Genomic DNA, 27667 nt, shown 5'->3' on the forward strand with positions numbered 1-27667 from the left:
ATAATTAAAGTCCCAGCCCTAATGAACTACTCATGTAAATTGTCAAGAACTGTACAGTAGTGATCCATGGGGAGGGTGAGACAAAGCAATCAAATAATAGAAAGGGAATGACGATTGGGAAAGCATATAGAGTAACTCAAGCTGTTGGCATGTTTGCTATTTGGTTTGTTGTTCTGTTTAAATACACTGGATCACTCAGAGCTTCACAGGAGAGATTATCAGGTATCTTCCATGTTCACAAGAACACAAAATTAGATTCTATTTTATTTATAGTCTGACAAGAGTATAAAGGCTTTTTTTAGTAATCATTGATCACTTAACCAGTGTTGAAGAAATGGCTGAGTCAACTCTGTTAAATTTTGATTCCCAGTGCATGGAGTGGATTCACAGAGTGGCTTGCTGGGTGTTCCACCTCAAGATAAAAGCACTCTCCTCCATCTTGTGATGGAAATAGCCAGTTCTTGTGCAATTAAGAAATGAGTCTACAAGTGTTTGTGTGCACTGTGTTTGTGCAACAAGATTAATGAATGCCTGTATTACACGTTGGGCTGGTAGCCAGTGTTTTACTCTGGGGTGCCAGGCACATGACCCCACAACAATCCATCTGGCCTGCTGCCTGTGCTTATCCGAGAAGCCCTCAAGAGGATGAATGAAATCCTATTGCACACACCTTGCTCTTGTAGAAGCAGTGTACTCCAAGCCTCCTTCTCTCATAGGCTCTGTCCAAAGCTATTAAGAGCTGGAAGCAGATTTAAGCACTCCAAAGCATGCATGCAGTAAGACTGAACAGTGGTTCCAAGAAATGCTGTGCCTCTCACAGTTGTGTGCTGTATTCAAGCGGTGCTTTAAAGAGCCTGTTAGCAATACTAAATTGCCCCAAGGTAGTAAAGACAGGGCTTAGGGTCAGGGTTGATGAAGGACTTCCTGATATAGAGCAACAGAGGGGTAAAGGTGAAATTCAGAGTAGCTAAATATCAAGCAACACACAACCCCAATCCAATCCTGGCTTTCTGTACACAATGACATTCTCTGAGCTGATAATGTTATCACTCAGAAACAAGATCTTGGGATTAGCTGAGGGTTGCCCATGAAAACATCTGTCTAAGGCTCAAGAAGCAGTCAAAGAAGTAAAAGCGATAATAGGATATTAGGAAAGCAACACAAAACTAAGCATTATGTCATTGTATGAATGCATGCCTCATTTGCATCTTGAATACTGTGTCACTCTTTTCCTTCCAACAGAAAAGGGATATAGTAAGAATATGTACAAGTAAAGGCAACAGTGATGATCCAAGAATATTCATGAGTTCTATAGATGCAGCAACTAAAACAGACACTTGTATGTGTGAACAAATGAAACAAGGAAAGACAATATAAACAAACCCCATAGATGAGGAATTGCATGACTATCTATTTTCACTTTCTTTTCTGGTAGGAACAACCAGGAGACTTGCATGAAGCCAGCAGGTAGTGGTTTCAAACCAACCAAAGGAGATGAATCTTGGCAACATGTTAACCTATCATTAACCTCCACAACTATTTTCCATTGCACATCATTAAATGCGCACGGTGCTTCAAAAAGGAACTAGAGCAATGAAAATTCATTCAAGACTATTAAACACAAGTGATGTGCTAGCAATACTTACACAAAATTACACCAGTAGCTTATTTTGCTTTCACAGCTTCTGGGTGGGGGCTTCTTAGCTAGTGGCAAAGTTAGGCTGCTGGATAGATGGACCTTTGGTTTGATGACTCTTACCAAGGGCACTATGAAGGGGCGAGAGGAAAGGGGGCACTCGGAGGCTCACCCTACAGCCGTGCAGCAAGAGGAGGTGGTTGCACAGGAAAGTATTGCACCAGCTGCTCGACCGCGAGCTCCGTCTCCCACCCAGGCTGCTTCAGCCCAGGGAGGTTTGACGCCTGGGAAGTCGACTGGCCGAGAACGGGCAGGAATCACCGCCGCAACCGGCGAGCGAGGGAATCGCCGTTCGACGGCCGCCTCCCCAGCCCGGGTCGGGCTAAAGACGGCAGTGGCACTGGTCGCCGCCTCAAGCCGAGCCCTGTGGAGCTCGCGGCACCCGTGGCAGGAGCTACCCAAACGCTGGGCCAGGGCCCGCCACGGAACGGCTCCGCAGGCCGCGCCGGCCTCCCGCCCGCGGCAAGGCCCCACCAGCTACCCGGGAGGGCTTGCGGCGCCTCGCTGGTTCGGCCCGACACCTCCTCAAGCCGGCCAGCGCCCCGAGGCCTCCGAAGAGGCCGCAGCCACGCTCGCTCAGGCGCGCTCAGGCCCCAACACCGCTCACCTGCATGGCGGCGGCGGCGGCCCCGTTGCCACGGGAGAATGGTGCTTCCGGGTCAGCCGCGGAGGGCGGGGGGCAGAGAGCGCGGGGCGGGGCTGCACCGGCAATGGCGGCCGCCGAGAGGCCCGACTCGGAGGTGGGATGCGGCTGCGGGGAGGTTTGAGCTGGGGAGCGGGGGTAGGAGCGACGTGAAGGGTAGCCGTGGTGCGAGGGACAAGGCTGCGCTGGGGAGCGGGGGAGCCCGGCCCGAGAGGGAAAGCGAGCGGTGCGGGGCTGAAGCAGCCTGGGGGTGAGCGGCAGAGTGAGGTGCCGGCCGGGGGGCCCTCCTGGGGTGCTCGCCTATCCCTGGAGTGACTTGGGCCGCTGTGCTCCCGCCGCAGGTGGAGGAAGCAGGGCACGTCTTCCTCCTGATGAAGAAAGACTATCGAATCTCCCGCAACGTGCGCCTCGCCTGGGTTCTCAGCCGACTCCATCAGGTCATCTGGGCTGTGCCTGAACCGGAGCTGGTGAGTTGGTGCCCAGGGCTAGTGGTGTCACCATGGCCGGTGTGGCAAGCTGGCTGTGTACCTCGCTGGAGCAATTGGAGTCTGCAGAAGATTTTAACCTTTCTGTGATTCTTCTAGATTGACTTGATGTTCTCTCGCATACTATTTATTTGCTCTTACAGGTAAAATCAGAAAATGAACTGGATGTTCTCAGCATCCTGCCTAACGGGTGGCAGCCAGATGAGCCTGTCCAGCCCAGGCCCTATCTCCTCGTGCCCTCTACACGGGTCACCTTCCTGGCCCGTCAGTACCGATTTGTGATTGAACTTGATCTTAGCCCTTCCACGGGAATTGTGGTAAGTGCTGAAGCCGCCTCTTTGGAGTTTCTGCATTAAAAAGTTGAACCCATCTGTATTTGTTGAGAAGGCTTATTCCTCTCCCTGTTAGTTCTAACTTTTGCAGGAGTCTTACTTTTCTTGGGAGGGAGATACACAGTGCTCCTAGCTAGGCAGTTTAATGGCAGTTCCTGTTTCTCTGCTGAATGCTCAGTATGTGATTTCCATTTACAGGGAGCTGTCATTCTCATCCAGCTGTCACTGCAGAAGGATGTTTGCCATTGTCTCGGCATAGTGGGGTAACCAGCAGTGAGACTGAAAGTCCTATAAGATGAAAAAGCTCTTCCTTTTCTCTCTTTCTGTAGGATGACTCAACAGGGGAGATAATTTTTGATGAAGTATTTCATGCCCTTTCCCGATGCTTGGTGGGATTGTTAAGACCTTTTCGTATCCCTGGTTCAGACATTATCTACCAGCCAGAGATTTTTGTCACCATCCAGGCATATTCCTCCATCATTGGCCTGCAGTCCCATCAGGTAAAGTTCAGCCTCTCCCTTGGCATCTTGAGCTGCTCACTGAGCTTCCTGTGAAGACAGAGGAAAGTGGGGGCAGGTGGTAACTGGGCTCTGTTATCTGTGATGCTGCAGATGTGTCTCATTAAAATGTGCAGCCTAGTGGGGTGGGGAAGTGTATGTGAGCAACTTCTCCTTTCTGGGCAGGAAGCAGAGGTTTCTTCTTTGGGAAGCAGGGCTCAGCAGAGAACACTGCCCACAGGCTCAGAGTTGGGCCAAAAGGAGTTTTTCCCTCCTGTTGAATGTGTGCTTATTGTTGTTTTGGCTTTGTTGTTGTTTGTGGTTTGGTTTTTTTTTGTTTGTTTTTTTTTCACTCCTGTTGGCTAATTCTTCTGTTAACTATAACCTGTTGTAGTTAGCTTGAAGCTAAGACCTGGTGTGTCTGAAAGCTTGTCTGTGTGTTCCAGCTGTGTAGCAGTGGTTTATTCAAATATAATTGCTTCTCCCTACAAAATCTGGTCTCTTTTTGCACTGCTATGAATATGCTTCTCCTTACTGGAAAAAGCATCCAGCCCCAGTATTGAGATCATCAATGGGATTTTACTTGAGGCAGGGCAGGTCTGTTAAATAAATTGTCTGGTTTGTGATACCAATGTAGTTTTTGTATTTTATCCTTGATCCCTTCCATCTCACAGTATTTTTCACATTATTTTCATGTTTCTGAAGGTGTATTTTATCCCTTTGCTAGTACCAGGGAAAGTGTCTAGTAATAGGAGAAGCCTGTTAGTCTATGCTTGTTCCCTTTTTCTCTCCCCAGCCTGCCTCTGCCCAAGCCTTTTGTAAGGCTGCAGCATTTAATGGTCTGTATAGTGCCTGACAAATGCAGCCCTCACTTTGGTCCATTCTTACGTCCTACCAAAGTAAATGAAGCAGGAATTTGTTTACTTACAGTGGTGTTTTATGTGTAATCTTGTCCAGCCGTCCTGCAGACAGCATCACGCTTTGCCTTGGTGTCTCCCCTATTTACACTAAATTGGGCGCTCTGAAGGTGCTATGCTTTTCATCGTCAAATGTCTCTAAAGATGCATTTACTGTATGAGGCCAGGAAGAGTAATCTCTGCGTACAGCTGGATAAGCTTTACATTCCTTTTACAGAGGAAAAGACATCTACATGTATCTCTCATCCAGGAAAATCTGGGTATATTGTAATAATTGACTTTTCCTATGTCACTGTGAGGTTTGCCCACTTGAGGCTGAGGGATTGTGAATAGCATGCAACATCCCACTTGTCTTCCGAGTTCTTTGTCTGCATGTTGTATCTTCTTTGCTTCCTGGTCATGGACAGAGATTTCCAGGCATCTGTAAACACAAGCATCAGGCCTATCAGCTTGGGGAGTTTCTGTGGTGGCAGGCTCACTCTGTCACATCAGTCATCCTCTTTTGTAATGTCCAGTCTAATTTTTTTCTTTATTTCAATTTGGTGTTGCTTCATCCAGCCACTTACTGGAAGGTAATTGGACCTGTTTATAGGTGAGGTAGATTAGAGCAAACAGGGCTTCCTTAGAAACATCAGAGCAGTGGCTTCTAACAAGCATCCCACATTGATTTCTCCTGACAACTGCTGGAAGAAGGTGAATGAAGTAGAAATTTCTTGCCTGAGATTTTCCAAAGAGTTACGTGAGCATCTGCTGTGAAACACTGCCGCTCACAGGCGGTTAGCCCTGAGCAGACATAGTGAGAGGAGACCTGTGTTGCACCTGTACTTTGTCAGGGACTTGTCTGAAGTTCACCATGCAGAACTGTGCTCCTGAGTACCGTTTTGGGAGCTGGTACTAATAAAACCTTGACTTGATGACTGAAATGTGTGCCTTTGGACCAGGTACTATTCCAGGGCTGTCAGCTGGATGAGACGAAGCGAGAGGCCTTTCTGCACCAAGTTTACACACAGCTATGTGCCTTTGAGAACAAAGTAGCAGAGATGCTCCAGCAACAGTATGAACCCAAACCACAGGTAAGGAAGGCAGAGGTGTTTGAGTCTCTTGGCTCCCTGGAGATTTGTACTCTGAGACCCTGAGCAGCTAAGGAATTTGTAAGATAACTTCATGGGACTCAGTAATAAGATGAGCAGTGAGGAAAGCAGAACCAGTAAATCATTACAAGGGCTGATGAAAGGATTACCTTCCTCAAGATTATTGTGCAATAAAGCAGCACGAATTTTTGTATATTGTGGGTCAAACTGTAAGATGTGCTTTCTCTTTGACAAAGGTGGTGGAAGAGGTGATTATGACTATATCATTAATCTGTAAATAGCTGTGAATATGTGAATACTTCCTCCTTCCCACAAAAATTGACCATGAAACTGACTGAACATCAAGTACAGTTTCTAATTCTCCCGGAAATCTGTGGCAGATGAAATTTAGTAGCCACAGATAAAAATATCAGCAATTTAATAAGAGTACTATAAAACAGATTTTAGGATGAAATTAAAAGTGAGACTCTGCAGAGATTCAGAATGTCTGTGGATTTCTTATCAAGATCATATCTTCTGATCTTGGAAATGAAGGAATCTGAAAGTTATATTGTGACACTGACATGTTCATGTAGCAGTCACAATCATCTGTGGGCACCCTTCTTGCAGTCAAAGGCACTATTGGCCTGGCTGAAGTTAATTAGTTCTTATTTAGAGTTCATTTTTAGAGTTGGGCACAAAGGAAAAAAAGTTCTGAAAATCATATGAGAAGGAGAATACTGGTGATCTATTGTAGCTGCATACCTGCAGTGCTTCAAATCACATACTCTATCTGAAATTTATATCTTTGAATGATAATACCATCAGTCCTGGAACAGAAGGAAGATTGCAGGAAGTAAATACCTTTACCAGTGTGTCCAGCTGGTGTTTTCGCCGTGGTTTGCATGCATTCCTGCTTGCTGTAGTATTTCTGTCATGGTAAACTACCCTGTAACTTCCATGCAAATGGGGGGAAGAGGTGCACTTGGAGGCCAGAGGGACCAGTGAGTCCTGCCACAGGCTTTGGGGTGGAGGTGAGAAGCCCCAGGGGAAGGGCAGGGACTGAAACGTTTTTTACTTTTGAAGTCGCATTAGCTGTGTCGTTGTCAACAAGTGTCTGAATTTAAGGCATCTGGCAAATTAAAGTGATTGCTAGTCAGTTTTTGGATTTTTTTTTTTTGCTCACAGTCACAGACTGCTCCCATTTGTGCAGAAAAGTTTTGTTAATTCTGAATTTCTTTTCCCAGCTCTGTCATCTGTAGCTTTGCAGGGAAGGATCTCACCCATTCTCTGTATTAGCAGTAAAAGTGAAGCAATAGCTTATTACAGGTTTGAACTGCCAGAGTCTTCTCGAGGCAAGGTGACTGAATACAGTAGGTTCCTTCCTAGTGTAATTATACAAATTTTTATGCTTTCCTTGAGGAGTGTGTTTCATGGAAGATGCAGGAGAAGCCTACTTGCATTTGCTTGTACCTGCCCTTCATAATGAGTGCTGCTTGAAAAGAGCATATATAAATATATCAATGTAAATATATATAGACTTGTCCTTATGAGGCTCTTCACTGCATTGGCTGCAGTGCTTCGTAAGTGAAACAAGGCTGTCTCTGTCTCTCCAGTGTTTCTGGACTTTACTTGAATAGATGCTGAGTAGCTGCAATTTCTACTAAAAGACAAGGAAAATAATTCTATTAAATGACTGGGAACTGCTTTGTGCTGGAAGGGAGCTTTAGTGACACCAAAGTGTCTCATCTTTCCCCTTCTGTGAGAAATCACCTTGTTATAAGGCTCTCAGCATGTTGTCCCCTTCCTTCACCCACAAGCAGTCTTGCCCAGCTATTCTGAGGGGGACCCAAGTGGCCAGGATCTGAGAACACCCGGAAATGAAAGCTGGAGCCTGCTGAAGTGTTCCAGGGCTGTGGTACCATGGGGCTGCAAGACTGAGGGCTGTTTGGGAGAGTTGGAACTAGAGCTAGGCTGAAGTCTGCCCCATGAGATGTTGTGTTTTAGTTTGTTTTTTTTCCGCTTTTCCAGGTGGATTTGTCACCCCTGAGTCAAGAGAGTCCTGGTGATGTCCAAGAATCATCTGGGAGGAAGCCCAGTGTGTCTGTTGTCACTGCTGATGTTGGCCTTGTCAGCATGGTCCGTCAGGGGATCCTAGCACTGCAGCTGCTGCCCTCGAACTCTAGCGCAGGTTGGCTTCGTCCTCTGGGTTAAGGTTTGCCCAGTTGTTTGTGAAGTGTTGTATTCCTGCTGCCTTAGGCTGAGGTTAATTTTATAAAAGCTGGTGTGCGGACCCTTCTGTTAGGGATAAAATTCCGACAGCAGCTTTGGCTCTGCACTTTGAGGGTAAATTGTGGTGGTGGGAATGGAAAGAAGAGCACAGTGCTGTGTGGTGTGTGTCAAGGTTAGGGAGTTCTGAAGAAGCACAACTGACTCGTGCTCAGAACAACCCAGGGTGTGCAGAGCTGTGCCCTGCCTTACTGTTTCTCTGTGACTAGTCAGGAAATTTGCCAGCTCCAAAAGGCCTTGGAAGCTCTAAACCAGCATTGGGATTTTTCTTTCTGTTTTTCTGCCTAAATTTTATCTTTGGATATACTGGGAGAGTGGTAGCTGGTTGAGATGGAGTATGCACTAAGATACCACCTTGTTCCCAGGTATAATAATAATTACGGATGGTGTGACCAGTGTCCCTGATGTGGCTGTGTGCGAGACTTTACTCAACCAGCTCCGCAGCGGCACAGTGGCCTGCTCCTTTGTGCAGGTATGGCTGCTGTTAGCAGGGAGTGTGGGGGTGCTGCATGCCGGAGGAAGGATGGTTGCTGTCAGTGGCATTCACCTCTGGAGGAAAAGAGGAGACTTCTCTATCTGAGGCCTTTACTGGTCCTCTGCCTTCTCCTTAGCACTAATGTATTCTCTTAGGCATCTTCTTCATCCATCCCGTAGGTGGGCGGTGTCTACTCGTATGATTGCAGCTTTGGCCACGTTCCTAATGTGGAATTGATGAAATTCATTGCCATGGCCACCTTTGGTGCTTACCTCTCCACATGCCCTGAGCTGGATCCCCTGAGCCTGGACTTGAATGTGTATCACAAGGCATTTCTGCTATACTCCTTTCTGCATACTGGGGAGTCTCAGAATCCAGAATACTACTGCGGTGAGGAACGTGCATGTCTTTCAGCTGATTGATGTCTTACAGCACCTCTCATTAGGGTGACTCACTGAGGCTAGGTTATGCTGATGCTTTCCCTTGTTATCCTCTGGGCCATACCTTCTATTGGTATGGCACTACTAGGTCATGCAGCCTCATTTGCATGTGTTTCCTGATTCCAGGAATTGGGTAGATTGGAGAAAACTAATGTTCAGTTTTGCACTGTTCTCCTTTCGGTGGACTTCACTCATCAAACTGCAGTTAGACCTGCTGTGTTGCAACTTGGAGGGGATGAGAAGCTCTTTTCAACCTTTCCTGCACATTGGCTAGCTCATGGTTGGGTATATAGTCTAGAGAGCTTGTCCTAAGTGGGCTTGCAGATGGCAGTTTAGATTGAAAAACTAGACCCTGAGAAATGTCCCAAATGCCTCTCCTGGTTGTACTTATTTCATGGATGTGTGACTGAGAGTATGTCAGGAGAGATCAGTTACCAGTAAAACATAGCAACACCCTTCCGTGCCGTGGCAATGTGCTGGTGCCATCTGTGCTTACTGTAGCGTGGCAGCAGAAGCTGCATACAGTGACAAGTTTGAAGAGAGCTGGCCTGGGACTTTGAAATGCTTAATCTTAAAAAAGATTGTGTGTTAATGGTTTAAACTCAAGGCTTCCACATCCTGATACCCTTCTAGAAAGCACCCGGGAATTGAAGGTTTTCCAGGGAAAGGGGTAAAGCCCAAAAGTTAGCTGTGTGACCACTGCAACACCTGCACAGTTTCTGCCTGTCTAGGCTAAATGTATAACTCCTGACATGTGCCTCGTCACAAAGAATGTCCCAGAGGAAGCAGGGCCTGGGACCCCTGTCCATCCTTCCAGGTCTCTTGGCCGTGCTAGCAGACCTGTTGCCTGCTTTGCAGACACAGGAGTGGATTTAAGTGGTGCCTGAAGGACTTAGTGTTTCTTGAGGCCAGTGAGTGTTCCTGGCACCTTTGGTAAAGCACTTTGGAGGCTGTGGAATGAGGAGGGGAGTTGTTCCCTCACAAACCCCATCTCTGCCATTTGCAGTGTCTCAGCACAGACTGTTCAATGAGCACCTGGTGTCTGCAAGCAGCAACCCTGCTCTGGCGATGAGGAGAAAGAAGCACACTGAGAAAGAAGTGCATGCTGACCTTGTGAGCATTGTCTCAGTCCGGCTGCGTGAGGGCTACAGCATCCGTGAGGTCAACATCACAAAAGGTGACTGCAGGGGCATTGGGGGTTGGAGGCTCAGACTCTGTTCTCACTTGTTTAGAGGAAAGTACAAGGTCTACCATCTTAGCAGAGTGGAGAAAGGAGGTATTTTCTCCAAAATCCAGGTTTGTTTTTGTGAATAATTACCTGATGCAGGACTGTCCTGTAGTGTTGTTCAGTTCTGCACTTGCCAGGCTCCTCATCTGTGGCCACAAGTGCCTACTGAGTGACAGACGGATTATCTGTATTTTGGAAGTGTGTCTCCATGGTTGCAGGAAAACTAGTGGCAGAACTTGGGGTTCTGCAGAATTTTCTGGGATTTTATCTATATATCTCCTTTTGTCATCCCTTTCTAGTCCTTTTATAGAATCACTGCAAATTATTAACACAAATTTGAGCCCTTTGGTACAGCAGGTTTAATGCCTTGAAACTGCTGTCTTCCAAAGGAAGTTGCGGGGGAAGGGATGGTTGTAGGTGAAAATGCCAGATCAGACAGAACCTTGACCAATACTAGAAGAACATAAAGCCATCCAGTGATCCTGTTCTCTCATCTGACTTGCTAGAGATCATGAAATATGGAGTATGATCACTAGCTGCTGACTAGGGACCTTGATGGATTTAAAATAGATACATCTCAGGAGTGTATCTACTTGAATTTACATCTCCAGCTGTGACTCATGATAGTGCTTTAATTGAAAGAGATGTAAAAAATGCAAATGTAAGTTACAAATTGCAAACAAGAGGAGGAATTACTCTTGACTGTCACAATGACCAGCAGAAAGCCTGGGGGATAGGGTTCTTAAAACACAGTGTAATCGTGCATAACATGTGCTGATCCAATGTCTTCACTATTCTTTTGGGGGTATCGATACACAAAATATGTTTTATATCAGCAAATCAAAAATCTGAAAGTATTTTTAAATTGTCACGTGACAATGTGACATTTCATGTGACACGCCGCATGAATTTATTGTGGTCCATCTTAAAACCATGTAAATATCTTGTGCCACTGCTCTGCTTGCAAGATTGTCCAGGAGTTTCATTGCTGTTTCTCTAGCTTCCTTTCTAAACTTACTCAGACCAAATTAGACCTGTATGACTTTATTATCCTTAATTAAGTTTATCCTCCTTCTCTGCCATTGCATAAATGTATCAAGAACAATGACTTTCTCCTTGTAACCTCCCATTTGGCAGGTTAAGCATCCACTGTTTCAGCCTCCTATTGTTAGGGCAAGGCTTTCTGCTCTGTTTATTCATCTCAATAGCATTTTTCCCCCCTCAGTAGTTTACTTTTCACAGCTTGGTCTCATATTTCTTGATGAGATTGTTGTAAATATGGTTTTATTGATGCCTTGGTCAGTAATGCTAGCACTTCCATACTTCTGAAATAAAATACCATATGTGGTAGATCAGGAACCAGATGAGCTTTCTCCACAACTGCATTGCATTATTAGCACAGAAATCCTGGTATCTTTCATGCACCTTTGCTTCCAGCTGATGAACCATTTGAGGTGTTCTGTTGATCTTGTTTGTTTGTTTAGTAGTCTCTAAATGTTCTGTTCTTCACATAATGGTACTCTTAAGTTCATCTCAGCTCACCTCACTGTTCCTGTGTGATGACTGTGAGTTGCAGTGCTTTTGGCTTCATGCTTCTTGTAATCTAAATGGATCTAAACCATCTTTTTTTGGGAAGGTTGCTAATTAGTAGTAGGTGGGATAATTTCTAAAGCAGGTCTTCAGAAATGTCCTTAGTTGTTTGTTTCAGGAGTTTTCTATTAAAAGTAAGAATCTGCTAAGGTTTCCCATTGAGACAGCTCTTCTAGTAATGCTTGTAGATTGATTTTGTTAATCTGTAGGTGTGTCATGAGATGCTTCCTTTAAATTCAGGCAGATTATATCCATTGCACTCTCCTTGTCTGGGAATGTCAGTGAAACAGCCTGACAAGTCTGTTCCTGTCCAGACTGTGCTCAGCATTGTGTTTTTTATCCTTCAGTGAATCAGTTCACTTAAAGCTTGAACTGCACAGGAGAAAGGACATTTCTTCAATCTGGCAGCAATGGTGAAGTGCTCTCAGTGACTGTAAAGTCCTATATAGAAATGTTGGAAGAGATAGCAGGTGTGAATCATTCATGAAGCAGTTGGATGAGTACTTTTTGCACAAAGGTGTAGCTACAACTCTGGCTCATGGTATCATAAAGCAGCAAATCCCTGCACCCTGCAGGAATATCTAAGAAATAACACCACATGTTCACCATGCTCCCTGCACTTTTCCTCTGGGTAATGTTCATGCTGCCTTTTAACCCTTTAAATGCTAAATGGATTTGTCTTCCATTTTTACAAGAGCAGAGAATGGATGAGCAGCTGCACTGGGTCAGTTACCTTCTGTGGTGAATAGCTATGGCAGGTGCACAGGGGGAAGTGAGAAGGGGATAAACATACACAATATCTCATTTCTCTCTTTTTTTTCCCCTTCTTTTTGAACACTGTCTAGCTCTTTGCAGCTCGGGGGCTCCTTGAGGCAGAAATGCTTTATGTGTATTTTGATTATGGTTTTTTAGAAGGAATTTAAAAACTAAATGTCTGAGCTATTGAAAATACAGTGTGCATTTCTAGGTCAGCCTTCAGAATAGTAGCAGATGTTAATTATATTTTGAAAAGGCTAAATGGTCTGAGGAATTGCTGGCTGTCATCAGAAAAATTGTTGAACTAACATTTTAAATGTTAGATTTTACAAAAAGATGGAGACATTTAGACATTCAGCACTGCCTTTGCTAAGGGTGCCAATGTTTGGCTAATCAGGGCTCTTTGGGCCATTCTGTAGAGAAGTGTATAACAAAGAACAGTTAATTAACCTGGCTTGCCAAAAGCTTTTGCCAAAAGTTGCAAACTGAAGGCTGTTAAGTAGCCAGCTGGCTGTGAAGCAAGAGGGGAGTACAGTTGTGGACTTTGACACTGACACTTTTCTGCTTCCTTTTGCCAAAGGCAAATGGAATAAATAGCTAACTTTGTGCTCAGAATTGCCTGGAGGGGTTTTCTGTGATATTTATAAGTGCTCTGGTTGCCCTCACTATTTGAATTTGGGTATTTAGGCATTGAGAATGCTGCTATGCTTAGTTAGGAATGCAGAAGTGCATGTGAAAGGAGGAGGACTGGAAAGTACGGAAGGAAGAGAAACTTAGCTTGAGAAGCTGTGGGCCATGGCTCAACTCTTCTGTTTCTTTCTGGGGAAAAGTGAGAAGATTGCCCTCCAGAACCAAACAAAACAACAACAAAAAAATCAAGATGACCATTTCATGTTGCTGTGTGTTGAGGAGAGCCTGGAGGACATTTTCAAACCTCATCTTCCCCTGTGAATTGATCCAGCACTAAAAACGGCCAGGCACAGACTGACCAGTGGGAGTGGCTCTTTACAGTGTCAGAAATTGGGGGAAAAAAGTGATTAAAAAACCCAAAACAAAACAAGACAAAAAAACCAACCAAACAAACAACAAAAAAACCCCAGTGTTGGTATTTATGAAAGAAATCAAAGCAAAAACTTTTATCAGCTCTACACCAACAACCAGAAATAGATTGCGTTGCAGTAAGAACAAGGTAAAGATTCATCTAGGTGTAGTTTCAAACTAAGCAAATATTATATCTGTATTTTCAGTTTTGCTTATGTAGGATTGAAGCCAGGATGAATAATGGAAATGCAGGTGAAAGTGGAAAATATTTTCATTAATGTTCTGGTCAGAAAATGTAGGAATTTGGTTGTCATGTTTGCTGCTGCTGCTGAAGTAGAAAGGCTTTGTTATGAGACTGAAAATATTGTGCAGAAAGCAGTGGATGAGCACTAAGGCTGTAAGAGTGAGGTGAGAGTATGAAATGGAAAGAGACATTCATAAATTCTTGTTTATCCTCTCTGATAAGCTAGACCGTCTTCGTATAGAAACGGCAAAAGTTACAACCCTGGCAAACACATGCAAAACATACATTGTGGAAAATAATAGTGATGCTAAATAAAATCCTAGTAATCCCTGAGAGGAAATACAGGTGAAATATAGTATACACCTTTGATCATCTTTGTTCAGGAAAGGTGAATTTCTGAGATGCAGGTAAGTGTAGGACTGTTAGGGAGAATGGCTATTCTGTTACAGGCTGCTGACCTTGGTTTAATCTGTACAGTAACAACTGAAACTGGGTAAGGATTTCTTTTCCCTTAGTGCACGCTTTTTGTCAAAGCTGTGGAAATGGAGCTTCTGAGAATGAAATTAACTTAATTAAAAGAACAACCAAGCATGAATTTGGCATGTTACTTCTAAACACTGACAGAGGAAGCCTAGCAGCAGGGACCATGGAGCAAAACAGAAGCTGGCTTTAAAATGGAATGTAATCAAGCTGTGAGGGGGGTGGCATGATGTGCCTATGACAGCAGCAAATGCAACTCTGTGGAAACATGGGATCCAGGCTGATGACCTGTTCGGACAGTTTCCAGCACATCCAATCACTTACCTCGCAAATGCTGCAAGTCCAGCAAACTATAGAGCAGGCTGGACATCAGAATAGATGAGTGAGCAGTTGAAACAGCAGCGTGGCACTGTTATAGAAAGTCATGTGTTTCCTGGGTTGTTTCAGTACAAATACACATGCATAGTCAGCAAGAGTGTGACAGCCCTTCTGGCTCAGTGAGGCTTGCTGTCAGGTGTTTGTGTTAGTCTTACTAGAGATGCAATGGCATGCTTAAAGGAAAAGGTCAATGTGCAGTTTGAAGAATGGGTGAATCTTTAACTTCTTAACTTTGGGAGGAGAAAAGAGTAAACATGGTGAGAAGCTTTTGATGCTTGAAGTTGCAGATTGTGTGAAATAATGTCTGTACAGGAAGAACATGGAGTTTAATGCAAGAACTGGGTCTCACCTCCAGGTTGTTTATGTCCAAATGCCCATGCTTCTGCAATGGGATAGATTAGCTCTGTAGGGTGCAGATGAAAAAACTTTATCGTTTGAAGACCTTGCTCATCTGTGCAAAGCAACAGTTTTCTTGGTAGCAAAGACGAGACTCTAAAGAAGAGAGCCTGTTGCAAATGTTACCACCTCCTCCTAGTTTTAGTTGCCTTCTCTAATGTAGATACTGCAGGTACTGTAGAGTGAGAACTGTTCACCACATGCTACTCTGTAAGCAAAGCCTCCCTCTATTGGGGAGAAGAGAGAATGACTTCAGCTAGAGTAAATGTTGTTGGATTACTTTGTCCGTCTCGTAGCAATTTCACAGTACTTGGGAGTCCCTGGTTGGAGGAAAAGCTCAGATGTGTACCAAACAAGCACTTGAACTTATTCATCTGCACCTGTGCAGGTGGATCTCAACTGGAGGTGAAACTAGTGCTGCTTTGGAAGCATAACATGAGGATAGAGTACTTAGCTGTGACACCCTGGCCCCTGGACCCATCAAAGCGCAGCACATGGGTGGAGGTGACGATGGAGGGAAGCTATGACATCTTGCATGACATAAGTTGCACCATGAGGAAGCCTATCACCAGTCTGTACCGCACTACAGTCATCCGGCGCTTCTGGAACACCTTGCAGAGGTGAGCCAGACCATACTCATCAGTTCCTCATATCTGGTGTAACTGAGAAATTCCTTCTTTGGCATGCTGGAGCATGGGTTATGCAGATGGCCATCCCAATTGAAGGTCCCAGAGGAATGTGCTCTGAGGAAGAGGCGTCACTGGTGACAAGTTTGCCATCTAGCCAAGGAAAGGTCTCAGACTGGCCTGTGACCTAGTCAGTGAGATTGCTTCATGGTGAAAGTATTACTGCCTTGAGTCCTGATCCTGTGATGCAAAAATTAACTCTGGCTGCTGTCCTGTGGTGGTGGTGGTGGTTCTTACAGTGCAGCCTTGCAGCTGTACTGCATGGTCACACTAGGAGAAACACTTCACGTCTCTAGGTTTGAAGGTTATAACTGTTTCCTGGACAGCAATGCTCCCTGCTATTCAGCAAATTCCTTTCCCAGTGTTTCATTCCCAAATGATCATTCTCCTCATATATTAGGCTGTTATAATTGAACTCCATTAACATGCTCTTTGCAGTCAAGCATTGAATCCCAGCATTGCCCTAGAAAGCTATGGTGGTGTAGGTGGGCTCCCAATATGTACAGAATGCTGTGTGTGCAGGCACTGGGCTGACTGGGGCAGCAAGGGGGAGAGTGTGGGCTTTTGTGCCTACCTGCCTGTTCTCTTTCAGCATCAACCAAACAGACCAAATGCTGGTTCATCTGCAGTCTTTTGACACAGTCCCAGAACACTTCACCATTCCTGAGAGCACCAAGAATGGCGTGCCCCTATTCTACATCCCACCAGGCTCCACGACGCCGGTATGTTCCCTCTCTCTCACATTTAATTTGGGGGTAGATTGCCCCTCCTACCTATTCTGTCTTGCACCCAGGGATGTTGATTCCCAACAGGCAATCAAGATCATCTGTAATTCTCAGGCTTCATTTCTTCCTCCTTGTCCTGCTTGGTAGCAGAGTCCAGGTGCAGTGTAGTTCCTGTGAACGTCCCTTCCCATACTCTTGCCTTGGAAACATCACCCCATGTCTCTTGCTGCAGCTACACCTTTGAGACCCACAGCAAGTCTCCTAGGTGTGCTGTGAAGCCTTCTGCAGTTGTGATGTGAAAGACCAAGGAGGAGGCTAACACATTTTTGCCATGCTTTTTCAGTGGATACATCACATGTGTGGGGTTGCTGCTGGCAGTCTTGTCCCCTGGCAAGGTGGCTCAGCACCCTCAGATGATGTGCTCTGTAGTATTTAATAGGCTTATTGCTCTGAGCACTCACGTGGAAGTTGCAAGAGAGAGGCCTTGTCATCTGCACAGCAGAAACTAAACTAAATATGAATTAATAGTTTCCACTGCAAAATTCAAACTCATTGTAGCTCACTGAGCAGAAACGCTAGCATAGTATCTATTACCTGTTAGCAAAGTCCTTGGCAATGGCAGAAGATGACTAGTGGATAAAAAAGCCAGGGGAGCTTTAATTGAAGAAAAACGTCTCTTTAATTTTATTTCTTAAGCCCTTTACTTCTTTAGCTTTGCCTAATAAATTATCACTGTGTAGGGTTATGTATCCCATGGTATATCTAGAGCATCTCACCTTATGGCTAACTGACACTATTTCTGTGTCAGCAGAGTTGCTGTGGTTGGTGGAGTCACAGTGTTACCATATAAGTATGCTAGAGTTGCCCAATGCCACCCATTGCTGGTACCCTGTTTGCATGAGCACTGTCAGATGAGTTATGTGAGTGTTTAATTGCTCTGGCACAAGCCATATATCCCCTCTCTCAATCAGAAAGCACACCATTACATATGCTCTATTTTCCATGGTTGATTGACTTGATGCTAAGTAGTTAAATTCCTAATTAACTTGACATTTCAGGGACCTAATTTATTTTTGCTTCCATGGTACTGCTTGTTTCAGTGTGAACACACTTAGTTATTCTGCTGAGGTGCAGTTACCAAAAGCCAGGGATGTGGCCAGCCTCCTAGGCTCCACAGCTCAGCTGCTGGAGAAGTTCCTGGTCTCTCTGGGTGGAACCAGACAGTTTCTTGCTGAATAGTCTATCATTTTCTCAGGTACTATCCCTGCAGCACAGTGGGTCTGACTCAAGCCATTCCCAGTTTGCCTCCTACTGGAAGCCTATCCTTTCCATGGATGCCAATTTCTGGCAGAGGTGGCTACATATGCATCGTATAGTCCTTCTCCTGGAGCATGACACGTATGTAACTTGCAGGGCTGAGCTCACATGCATGGTGTGGGCCAGCCTGAGAAAGCAGGGCGTTCAATTGAGTCTAGTTGTAGAATTGCAGCTGTCTTTCAAGTGCCTGTGGCCAAGTAAAGGGCTTTGCTAGTGGGACCTGGTGGGTAGTGAAGGCTTATCTTTGTCAAGAGTAGGGCTTTTCTCAGGAGCATGAATTTTTGCCAGTCCCTCTTGGGTTTGGATTTCCTGATTGCATGGGGTGTGGACCGTCCAGTTGGAGCTATCCCACATACTTTCATCTGCTGTTGGCAAACATTTATTTCCTGAGGCTGGTCCTAGTTGCAGAGTTATGTAAATTATAGCCATGCATTGCATGGAGGGAGACAGAAATGATGCAAGGTGGAGAGCAGTACCCCTGTGTGTTCAGGAAGCGTGGCTTTCGTTGACAGGCACAAGCAGGTGAGGTGCTTGAGTATTGGCTGCTGTGGAGGCTGATGTACCAGTCAGAGGATGAGTTAGAATGGAGGTAGCAAAGCCTGTGAAGAAGAGAAACTGTTTTTTAAGTTGCTCTCTGCCACACTCTGCAGGCCTGTGCCCAAGCACCTGCACACACCGGGCAACAATGGCCGCTACAGCACCATCCAGTGCCGCATCTCCCACTCAGCGCTCACCTCCTTGCTGCGGGACTGGAGCAGCTTTGTGCTGGTGGAGGGCTACTCATACGTCAAACTGATAAACAGGTGAGTGGCTCTGAAGCAGTCCTGTGTGGGGAATTGGGCATATGGGCAGACCAAAGATCCAGTTAGATCAGTAACCTGTGATGGGCCAGAAGCAGTTATCTAGAAGAAAGCAATAACAAGACAAGTCGATATGAAATCCTGCATATTCTGGACTGCTGCCATTCTGTTGGGTGTGTTCTGCAGGCTAGAACTTGACATGTGTTGCTGCCAAGTTGTGTGGGCTGTTGAATTTTGTGGAGGAGATCTCCATGTGGTCTGAAATAATAGAGCAGCGGGGTCCATGTTTTTTCAGCCCTGTCTTAATCCCTCCTCCCTAGCCCCGAGGATCCAACACCTTCCTCATTTTATGTGGTGCGGATCATCTCCAAAGCTCCTTGCATGGTTCTTCGGCTGGGGTTCCCCATTGGCACACCTGCACAGGCCAGGAACAAGGTGAGAGCTGGCTGGCTGCTTCCTAGGGTAGGAGCAGAGCAAGAGTTTTTTAAGTGGTGGGTAGATCACAGACCACACTGTGTGCAGGTATCTTCGAATAACTAACTACTACATTAAGGCTTAAATGGATGTGTAGCAGAAAGGGTCAGCTGAACTAAGCTTTCTGTGTTAAGTCAGTGAAAGATCTAACCCCAAAGACTTGAAAGTCAATAGAATAGAATAACTGGTCACATGAATGTTTTTCCTACTGCTTAATTCAACTGTGGGGCTTGAAATGACTCAAAGGTTATCTATTCTGTCCTTGTGACCAAAGCACAATCGATACTGTCTGTCAGGAACAGCAGATACTTGTCTGATTCATCTGTAAATAAACCACTTCTCTGAGATAAACCACAGAGGAACACTAGATGTTCCCTAGGCTATCAGCTTCAATTGGTGGAGAATTGTGCATGTGTATTTTATTGCTTGGGGATTGAGGAGTTAGAGTTAAAATGTGCACAAGGCTCTGCATGAGCAGTACAGGGAGAGAAAAAATATAATACCCCCCCTAAAAAAGGATTTTAAAATATTTCATTTTTGCTGGACAGACTTTTAATAATCTCTTTGTATCAAAAATAAATGGGCTGTCCTAGTCAGATGCAGAAAGTGGGAGCTGGGTCTCTTTAGTTTGGAGAGGAAGAGACTAAGGGGTTTATAAGTATGTAAAGGTTGAGTACCAAGAGGATGGAGTCAGGCTCTTCTCAGTGATGCCCAATGACAGGACAAGGGGCAATGGGTGGAAGTTGAGGCATAGGAAGTTCCATGTAAACATGAGGAAAAAAGTTTTCACTGTGAGGGTGATAAAACACTGGAACAGGCTAGCCACAGGGGTTGTGGAGTCTCCCTCTCTGGAGATATTCAAACTCACCTGTGTGCGTTCCTGTGTGTTCTGCTCTAGGTGATCCTGCTCTGGCAGGGGAGTTGGACTAGATGATCTTTTCAGGTCCCTTCCAACCCCTAACATTCTGTGATTCTATTCTGTGCACTGTTTCTCCATCTCCAGTTCAGAAAGAGAAGGTCCTTCCAATGTCTGTTAGCTTCTGCTCAGACTAATCTAACACTAAAGCTAAGTGCGACAAACCAAAGATTTGAAGACAGAAGACTAAGGTTTAATGATAAACCTCATGCACAACAGCAGAGCTTAATAGCAGGATGTCTTTCTCATACTGTTTAATCTAGGAACGCTGAGACCTGTCTCAGCCATTAGAGATGGAAGTCATTTTGAAAGAATCTTGAAAGACAGTAACCTAAAAAATAACCTAAGCTCTTGAAACCTTTTATTATAGATGTTTATTATAGAATGTGATAGGGGATGTAGGAAGAGTCTGTCTCTGTCTTATATGTACTAGTTTACCTTTACTATAGGCTATTGAGGAGGGGAGGAGTGAGGGTGGGTACTGAGACTGCTTCTGTGGAGGAACTGGCATGGAGTTAATTTGTTTTTCATCAGTGTTAGGGGAAGTGATTTCTTCACCTTGGAATCACCTTTGGGTTTCTTTCACCTTTCTTTTGCTGTTAAAAATATTTGTTGTTAAAATGTGAATTTAAAAGTCTTCTGTAATTTTGATCTCAGTCTTGCTAATGTTTCAGAAGTACAATGACCTTTAACTCTCACTCATCTCTATATTCAAGGAGAATATATTTCTTTTAGTCAGGCTCTTGTTCTGGAAGGTTATTTTGAGTAGTGTATGTCTCCAGGTGGTCACATTTACCTTTTGCTTTTGCCATGACAGATAGTGGAGGAGTTGCGGGACCGAATCTTGCAGCTGCGCTTTCCCCACAGGGTCCAGAGCAAGGAGGCAACTCCAAAAGCAAAGAGGAAAATGTTTGGCAGCAGTTCTCCCTCCAAGTCTCCACCTGTAGCTGGGGCCCAGTCAGCCCTCTCAGACAGACCCTGCCTCGTTGTTCTGCACAAACCCCTGGAGAAGCTACTCATCAGGTAGTGATGGAGATCCAGGCTATCAGCACAGCCTCCTTGCCCTGGGAAGTGGGAGAGAAGAGAGGCTGTGAATGGTGCTGCCAGTAGCAGGATGAGAATGTTGTGAAGCTGGTGCTTGTTGGGCTTGGTTTGAGTTGTGAGTGGCAACTGTAGGCTAGGAGGGCTGTGACTTGAAGCAGGGGGCCTTGCTGTGTTGGGCTAACTTGTTACTAATATGATGTGGGAGTAAATTTAGTTACTGCTGTCTGAGCAGGATCTTGTGCTGGGCTAGCCATGTTCTGCTGCTGGAGGGCTGTGTCCTGGGCCCAGCAAGCAAGCTGTGAATCCAGATAGCTCTGGCCCTGAGCAGAGCATTCTTTCCTCCTCAGCAAGCCACAATTCTGCCCTCTCCTAGGTATGAGAAGCTGCCTTCTGACTACCGAGCCCCCTTCATTCTCAACCTGGAGCATCCCCCAGTGTCTGGCCCACTCACTATGGTGGCCAATCGCACTGCCTCTTCCACCTTGGCCTCACTGTCCCGCTACTTCTATCACCAGCGCTGGATCTGGAGTGTCCAGTCGGGGCTGGCACCAGCTGTGCCCATCACTGCTGTAGCCCAGCTCCTTTCCACACTCACAGAGTAAGTTGCATGCCTGGATGGGTGTGCTTTTTACAGCTAGTCCTGGGGACGCAGAGAAAGCAGAGTGGATCTGAGGTCTTATTATAGGTAACAGCTGAAGCTGCTGTGCAGAAGGTTTTGATCCTGTACACAGCTTCTAGGGCTGCTTGGGCCAATGCTTTACCCAGTTCTGCAGCTGAGGACAAAGAAAGTTCGGGAAAACATGCAAAAGGGCAAGAGGTGTTACTGTGCCTGGAGAATGCTGATCTGCACAGAGACACATATCACATCTCCCCTTTGTCTGTGTGTAGCTCCTTATCTTGGGAAGGAAGGTGTTGTGGGATGAAGGATACAGTCATTCTTGTATTAAAGGCTTGCAGTATGGGTAAAGAAGTCCTCTATGTCTGACTGCCACTCTGTTACCAGGGTCCGTCTGTCAGAGGGTTTCCACTTTGCATCCAGTGGCGATGGAATTATCAACATGGTGCTGGAGCTGCCCATACAGGTGAGTCTGGGTGCTGTGTGTGAACATAGTCCTTCATTGCTGCTTCTGAAGTGGATTCACCTTCCTGCAGGGGGATTTCTTACCTGCTTCTAGTACATACCCTTGGTATATACTGGGAGGCCTGCCTCCATCCCAGAAGTAAAGCAGTTTGTAGGTTGGGCATTTTTCTCTCTTCATCTGCAGTTAGAGACCTGCTTTGCTGGTAGCCATTCATGGAGCTGGGATGGGCTTCCTCTCTTCACTGCAGCTAGTGGAACTGGGCAATGAGGCTGTGCTGTGTAAGGGTGTGGGCTGTTACTGCTAGCTGGGTTCATGCAGTGTCTCTCTTGCAGATTGACTCAAGTGAGAGCAGCAGTGGCAGGGAGAAGCATACTTGTGTTGTTCAGTACATCCTCTTCCCGCCCCACTCCACCTCCACCAAGGACAGGTGAGGCTGTTGCCCTGATCCCAGGGAGGGCTGGCAGTGAAGTCACAGCTCCAGACTTCCCCTTAGTAGGTGGTGTGAGAAGGAGGGAGTGCCCCATCAGCTAGTACAGACAACTAGATGTTGTGGATGGCTAACCAGTGAGACAGGGCTTTGCTTGCAAACCTAGAGTTTCATGGCTGCTTCCACAGCTCTGAGAGAAGCTGCAATGTGCTAGCTCTGTGCCATCTCACAGGACTTGCCTTATGTCTTTCCTCCAGCTTTTCCACAGATGATGACAATGATACAGAGGTAGAGGCCATTGAGGTGGACACAGAACTGAACCTGGTTACCGAGTGCTGGGTAGAGCCACAGAGTGGCCATGTCCACAGTACTGCTGAGAACTGGAAGCACCTCCATGGCTTGCCCTACCAGAAAATACCTAAAGCAGTGAGTTCCTGAAGGGGTAGGGGGTCTTTTGTGGAGAAGGGTTTATTGCAAGTGCACCACAGCACTGCAGGTGACTTATTGAGGGCCAGAATTGATGGGACTGATGTTAATAAAGAGCCTGAGATTTCTAAAAGAGGAACTGGGATACTGAACAGAAGAGGTTTCTGGATTGCAAGGCAGTGAATGCAGTGCTGCTCTGGGATAGACTGGGATAGATAGAAAAGCACAAAATACAAATTTCTATGTCAAGACTCGTTCCATTTGTGGGGAGCAAGCTGGACCAGAGTGGGGAATGCAGACAGTACTGCCAGTATACCTCCTGAACAAAGCAAGAAGAGGCTAAAGGGCTGGTGGAGAAGGAGAGAACAATGAGTGAGAATAGGGCAAGTCAGGACATGGGATTATGAGTGCTTCCCCTCCTTGCTTTTAGACTGTTTTCTCCTGCACTTGGGGATAATAATTCTGCTGCATGCATCTGAGCCTTGACTGCTTATTACAGCTCTATCCCCGGGACCTTGCGTGCATTGCCACCATGCTGACCTTCGAGTACATCAGCCAGTTGTGCCAGAACAAGGAGTGGGTCTGTGCTCCTTCAGACAGTAAAGCTACTGAAGGTGAGTCCAGCATGTATGTCCTAGGAGGTTTGATGGAGCAAGAGGTAGCTATGACCTGAATGCCTTCACGCCCGTTAGAGGTTTTTGGAAGGTGGAAGAGTATTTTTGTGACAAGTTTCTAGACTTCAGTGGCTGTGGGTCACTTTGAACTTGTGCAAAGCTGCCAGAAAAATATCTTCATCCTGGAAGGCCAAACAAAGCATTGAGGTTCTCTTCCCAGGCTGGAGAAGTGACTAAGGTCTGCTTGAGCAGAAGGATTGGACCATATGACCTGCATTGGTCCTTTCCAACCTCAACCATTCTGTAATTATGTGAGAGACCAGCTTCCAAAGCAGATGGAAGATACACTCACCTGTACAGTAATGGGCAGGGTATGTCAGGGCAGTTGGTCATTCAGAAGTTGTAAATGATGTGAAGGAAGAGCTCCTCTGTCCTCACTTGCAAGGTGCTTGCTTTCTGATTGCCCTGTTCATTTCTGGACCCTCTGTGAATGCTCCGTTAGCCCACAAAGGTAGGAAAGAGAACCTTAGGAATTTTCATCTGTCCTCTTCCTTCATGATAGGATTGTGTATCTGATGTGACATGATTAACAGTTCATTGACAGCTCCTGGAGTATGGAGGAAGGGGTGTTTCACCCTTGTCAGGCAATCTTTTCCAGAATCTCACTTTTTCCTTTCTTTTTACTAGTTTGCCCCATTCTAGATCTTTTATTTCCTTACCTTGCAGTGAGTAACACAGCAGATGAGTGGGTGTGAGAGAACCAGGATCATCCCAAAAGCTGAGAACAGGACCTGAAGGAACCCTGTTGGATCTTATCACTGCTGCTGTGGGAGGGGTGGAGGGCCAGGAAAACTCAGGGGCTGGAGGGAAGAGGCTCCTTCCTGAGGAAGAGGACAGGAAGCACCTGCAGGGGTGTGCAGAGCCTGCCAGATGGGAGATCTCTCCCAAGAGCAGAGAGTCACTGACTGCACTGCTTATTCAGGCTGCCTCTGGTCCCAGCATGGCCATTACTCCCCAGCAGTGTAACCTGCAACGCTGATGTACTGATCATGTTCCCCAGCAGCTGTGGGTCTGAGCCATGTATGATCTCTTGGTGGCTTCTTGTCCCGCCTTGTATCAAGGTGGTGATAAGCCCAGGGGACTCTCTCAGTGTGGTACCTCTCTGTAGGTAGCTCACAAACTGCTGCACCTTCCAGCAGGCGTTGCCCTTTCTTCACATTAATTCTCTTTGCTTTGGAGGGGAGAGGGATGCAGAGGGAGTTGAGGCAGTGTTGGTGTGTAACTTGTGCTCCCTGTTGAGAACTGGCACCCTAAATGCAGAGGTGGCCTGAGGCAGGGCTATGTGATACCCACAGGCATGTTGCATTCCCAATTCTTGTTGCAGATCCAGACATGGGGGCTGGTTTTCGAGTGCATGAGATCCCATTCCAGTTCAACCTCATGAAGCTGTTGCCCAGGTGTCAGCAAGTTGAAATGTTCTTCCTAATGCTGACAAAAGGTAAGGGGCTCTTCACCACCTACTTCCTCTTGTACTTCCTCTGTGGCAATGGGCATCTTGTGTGCTTGTCTCCCTGGGCAGCAGGCACGTGAGAGCTGCTGTGGCTCTTTCAGTAGCTCAGTGTAGTTGTAGTCTTCCTGCCTCTGTGACCCCAGGGCTGTGCAGGTATATTGCTGTCTTTATTGGGATGATGTTTTAGAAGAGCTGCTTTTGAAAACATTAAACCTAGGCTGTTGCTCTTTGATGGTGGTTTCATGTCCTTAGCCCCAAACATCTCCAGAACAGTTAGGGTAGGAGGGTGAGTCAGTGCAGGTTCACTAATGATGCTGGAGCTCCAGGGTTTCCTCAACAGCCCTCCAAGTCAGCCTCAGAGAGTTGCTGGGGGAAACTCCTAGCTGTGTTGAAGCACTGCTTTGCAAAGTGCTGTCTTCTGGGGTCCTGGGCAGGTGGTGGCTGTGGAGATGCTTTCTCTGAAGCTGCCATGGTTCTGTTTTGGAGCAGAGAATGAGGAGGTGACCAAGGACTCTTCGTTTGTGCCCAATGAAATGCTACTAAACCTCTTCCATGGCTGCCTGCAGCATGACCTCAGTGACCGAGAGATCCCCATGGCTGATGCTGATCATGTGGCTTTCATGGAGCAGGTTCTGCAACGGGATCGTGATGGCCATCAACCCCCCTTCATACTCCCTGTGATCAGAGGTAAGGGCCAGGAGTATAGCAGCAGTGGCATCGTGAGCTAGGGTGTTTCAGGAGCCTTGCTTTTAAGTCTGTTTCTCAGCTGATGTTTCTCAGGTTGATTTCTCTGTGCTCTGTTTCAGAAGAAACCCTGAAAGCCTCTGGGACCCTGGAGCAGCAGGATGCTTCTGCATCCTATCATCTTGCTGGCAGCAATGGCACCAGAGATATGACTGGCTCCACAAGTACTCTGCAGGTGCAGCTACACTGCTACTGTCCTTTTCCTAAGCCCCCTCTGAAGGCAAGCAGCAGCTGTTGAAGAGCAGGATAGTTAGTGGAGAGTTGAGATTAAAAGGCTCGTGGTTCTCCCATGCTTGGCAGCAGTTGAGGCTGTAACCTGTGGCTGAAGTCAAGCATGAATCTGTTAGATTGAGTGCACCCTCAGCAAGTTTGCTGATGACACCAAGCTGTGTGGTGCAGCAGACATGCTGGAGGGAAGGGATGCCATCCAGAGAGACCTTGACAGGCTGGAGAGGTGGGCACAAGCCAACTTCATGAGGTTCAACAAGACCAAATGCAGGGTCCTGCATCTTGGTCGAGGCAATCCCAAGCACAAATACAGGCTAGGCAGTGACTGGCTGGAGAGCAGTCCTGAGGAGAGGGACTTGGAGGTGCTGGTGGACAAGAAGCTCAACGTGAGCTGTCAATGTGCGCTTGCAGCCCGGAAAGCCAACCAGATCCTGGGCTGCATCAGGAGATGTGTGGCCAGCAGGTCAAGGGAGGTGATTCTCCCCCTCTACTCTGCTCTGGTGAGATCCCACCTGGAATGTGTCCAGAGAAGGGCCACAAGGATGATCATAAGGCTGGAGCACCTCTCCTATGAGGACAGACTGAAAGAGTTGGGGCTGTTTAGTCTGGAGAAGAGAAGGCTCCGAGGTGACCTTGTTGTGGCCTTCCAGCACCTGAAAGGGGCCTACAGGAAAGCTGGGGAGGGACTTTTTAGGACATCAGGTAGTGATAGGACTAGGGGGAATGGAATAAAGCTGGAAGTGGGGAGATTCAGACTGGAGGTGAGGAACAAGTTCTTTGCCATAAGAGTGGTGAGAGCCTGGAATGGGTTGTCCAGGGAGGTGGCGGAGGCCCCATCCCTGGAGGTGTTTAAGGCCAGACTGGATGAGGCTCTGGCCAGCCTGATCTAGTGTGAGGTGTCCCTGACCATGGCAGGGGGGTTAGAACTAGATGATCCTTGTGGACTCTTCCAACCCTGACTGATTCTATAATTCTAGATGTGTGGATAGTTGCACTCACCATGGGTCTAGCCTGTTACAGCAGCACTGATGGTGTGCTGCAGATTACTCACACACCATTGGCAATTGCTGCCTGGGGATCAGAACTGGCCCTGGCAAAACTGGCTAAGTATCTCCTGACTGCGTGTGTTATGCTTCATGGAGCCAGGCTGCTCTGAGAATGGTGCAGAGGGTGGCCAGGGTGATTACAGCACTGTGCTGAGTAGCAGTCTTGGAGGAACTTGCTCTGTGTGGTTGCTATCTATTTCAAGGTATGCCTCTGTCATGCATTATGAGCTTATCTAGCTTCTGCTCTTTCACCAGAGCCTCGGCAACACAGAGCTGCCTGAGGATGATGTGACCCTCAGTGACACCACAGGACCCTTTCCCCCACAATGGCGATGCTATGCCAAGCTGGTCAACCAGCAGCATGTGTTCCTGACCTTCCTGCCAGCTACCTTTTCAGGTGAGGCCGCCTGAGGGGGGCGGAGAGGAAGCAGAAGTCCCAAACACCTGCTCCGCAAAAGCATGATCAGCTCTGGTAGGATGGAAAGAGAGAGGAGTCTAGACCCAGTCTTTTTCCGCCATACGGCCAGGAATAGAGCAGTGCAAAGCACTGAATGTCTTGTTCTTCTCTCCTTGGACATGGTGCTACCCATATGATATTTTCAGGCAGGGAATGTGGCTTTATGTTATTTGCTGTCTGCAACCATCGAACCGTTTTCCTAGTAGGGTTGTTA

At 46.5% G+C, this 27667-nt stretch overlaps 1 protein-coding gene across 1 annotated transcript in view; it reads left to right on the top strand.

Moving 5' to 3' along the window:
* Positions 1 to 2406: 2406 nt before the first annotated feature.
* Positions 2407 to 27667, top strand: part of SZT2 (SZT2 subunit of KICSTOR complex) — a 55914-nt gene continuing 30653 nt past the window's right edge. Inside the window, exons 1-24 of the mRNA XM_054384618.1 lie at positions 2407 to 2436; positions 2681 to 2806; positions 2968 to 3141; positions 3486 to 3656; positions 5512 to 5643; positions 7672 to 7831; positions 8295 to 8401; positions 8584 to 8794; positions 9851 to 10021; positions 15346 to 15577; positions 16236 to 16365; positions 17624 to 17766; positions 18336 to 18488; positions 18806 to 18920; positions 20693 to 20898; positions 21293 to 21517; positions 21923 to 22001; positions 22334 to 22428; positions 22686 to 22854; positions 23354 to 23468; positions 24853 to 24966; positions 25468 to 25665; positions 25785 to 25897; positions 27252 to 27393. Coding sequence (XP_054240593.1) covers positions 2407 to 2436; positions 2681 to 2806; positions 2968 to 3141; positions 3486 to 3656; positions 5512 to 5643; positions 7672 to 7831; positions 8295 to 8401; positions 8584 to 8794; positions 9851 to 10021; positions 15346 to 15577; positions 16236 to 16365; positions 17624 to 17766; positions 18336 to 18488; positions 18806 to 18920; positions 20693 to 20898; positions 21293 to 21517; positions 21923 to 22001; positions 22334 to 22428; positions 22686 to 22854; positions 23354 to 23468; positions 24853 to 24966; positions 25468 to 25665; positions 25785 to 25897; positions 27252 to 27393 — 3511 coding nt within the window. The remainder of the gene's footprint in view (positions 2437 to 2680; positions 2807 to 2967; positions 3142 to 3485; positions 3657 to 5511; positions 5644 to 7671; positions 7832 to 8294; positions 8402 to 8583; positions 8795 to 9850; positions 10022 to 15345; positions 15578 to 16235; positions 16366 to 17623; positions 17767 to 18335; positions 18489 to 18805; positions 18921 to 20692; positions 20899 to 21292; positions 21518 to 21922; positions 22002 to 22333; positions 22429 to 22685; positions 22855 to 23353; positions 23469 to 24852; positions 24967 to 25467; positions 25666 to 25784; positions 25898 to 27251; positions 27394 to 27667) is intronic.

This window comes from Indicator indicator, chromosome 10 (genome assembly GCF_027791375.1).
Source record: "Indicator indicator isolate 239-I01 chromosome 10, UM_Iind_1.1, whole genome shotgun sequence".
In the NCBI taxonomy this organism is placed as follows: Eukaryota; Metazoa; Chordata; class Aves; order Piciformes; family Indicatoridae; genus Indicator; species Indicator indicator.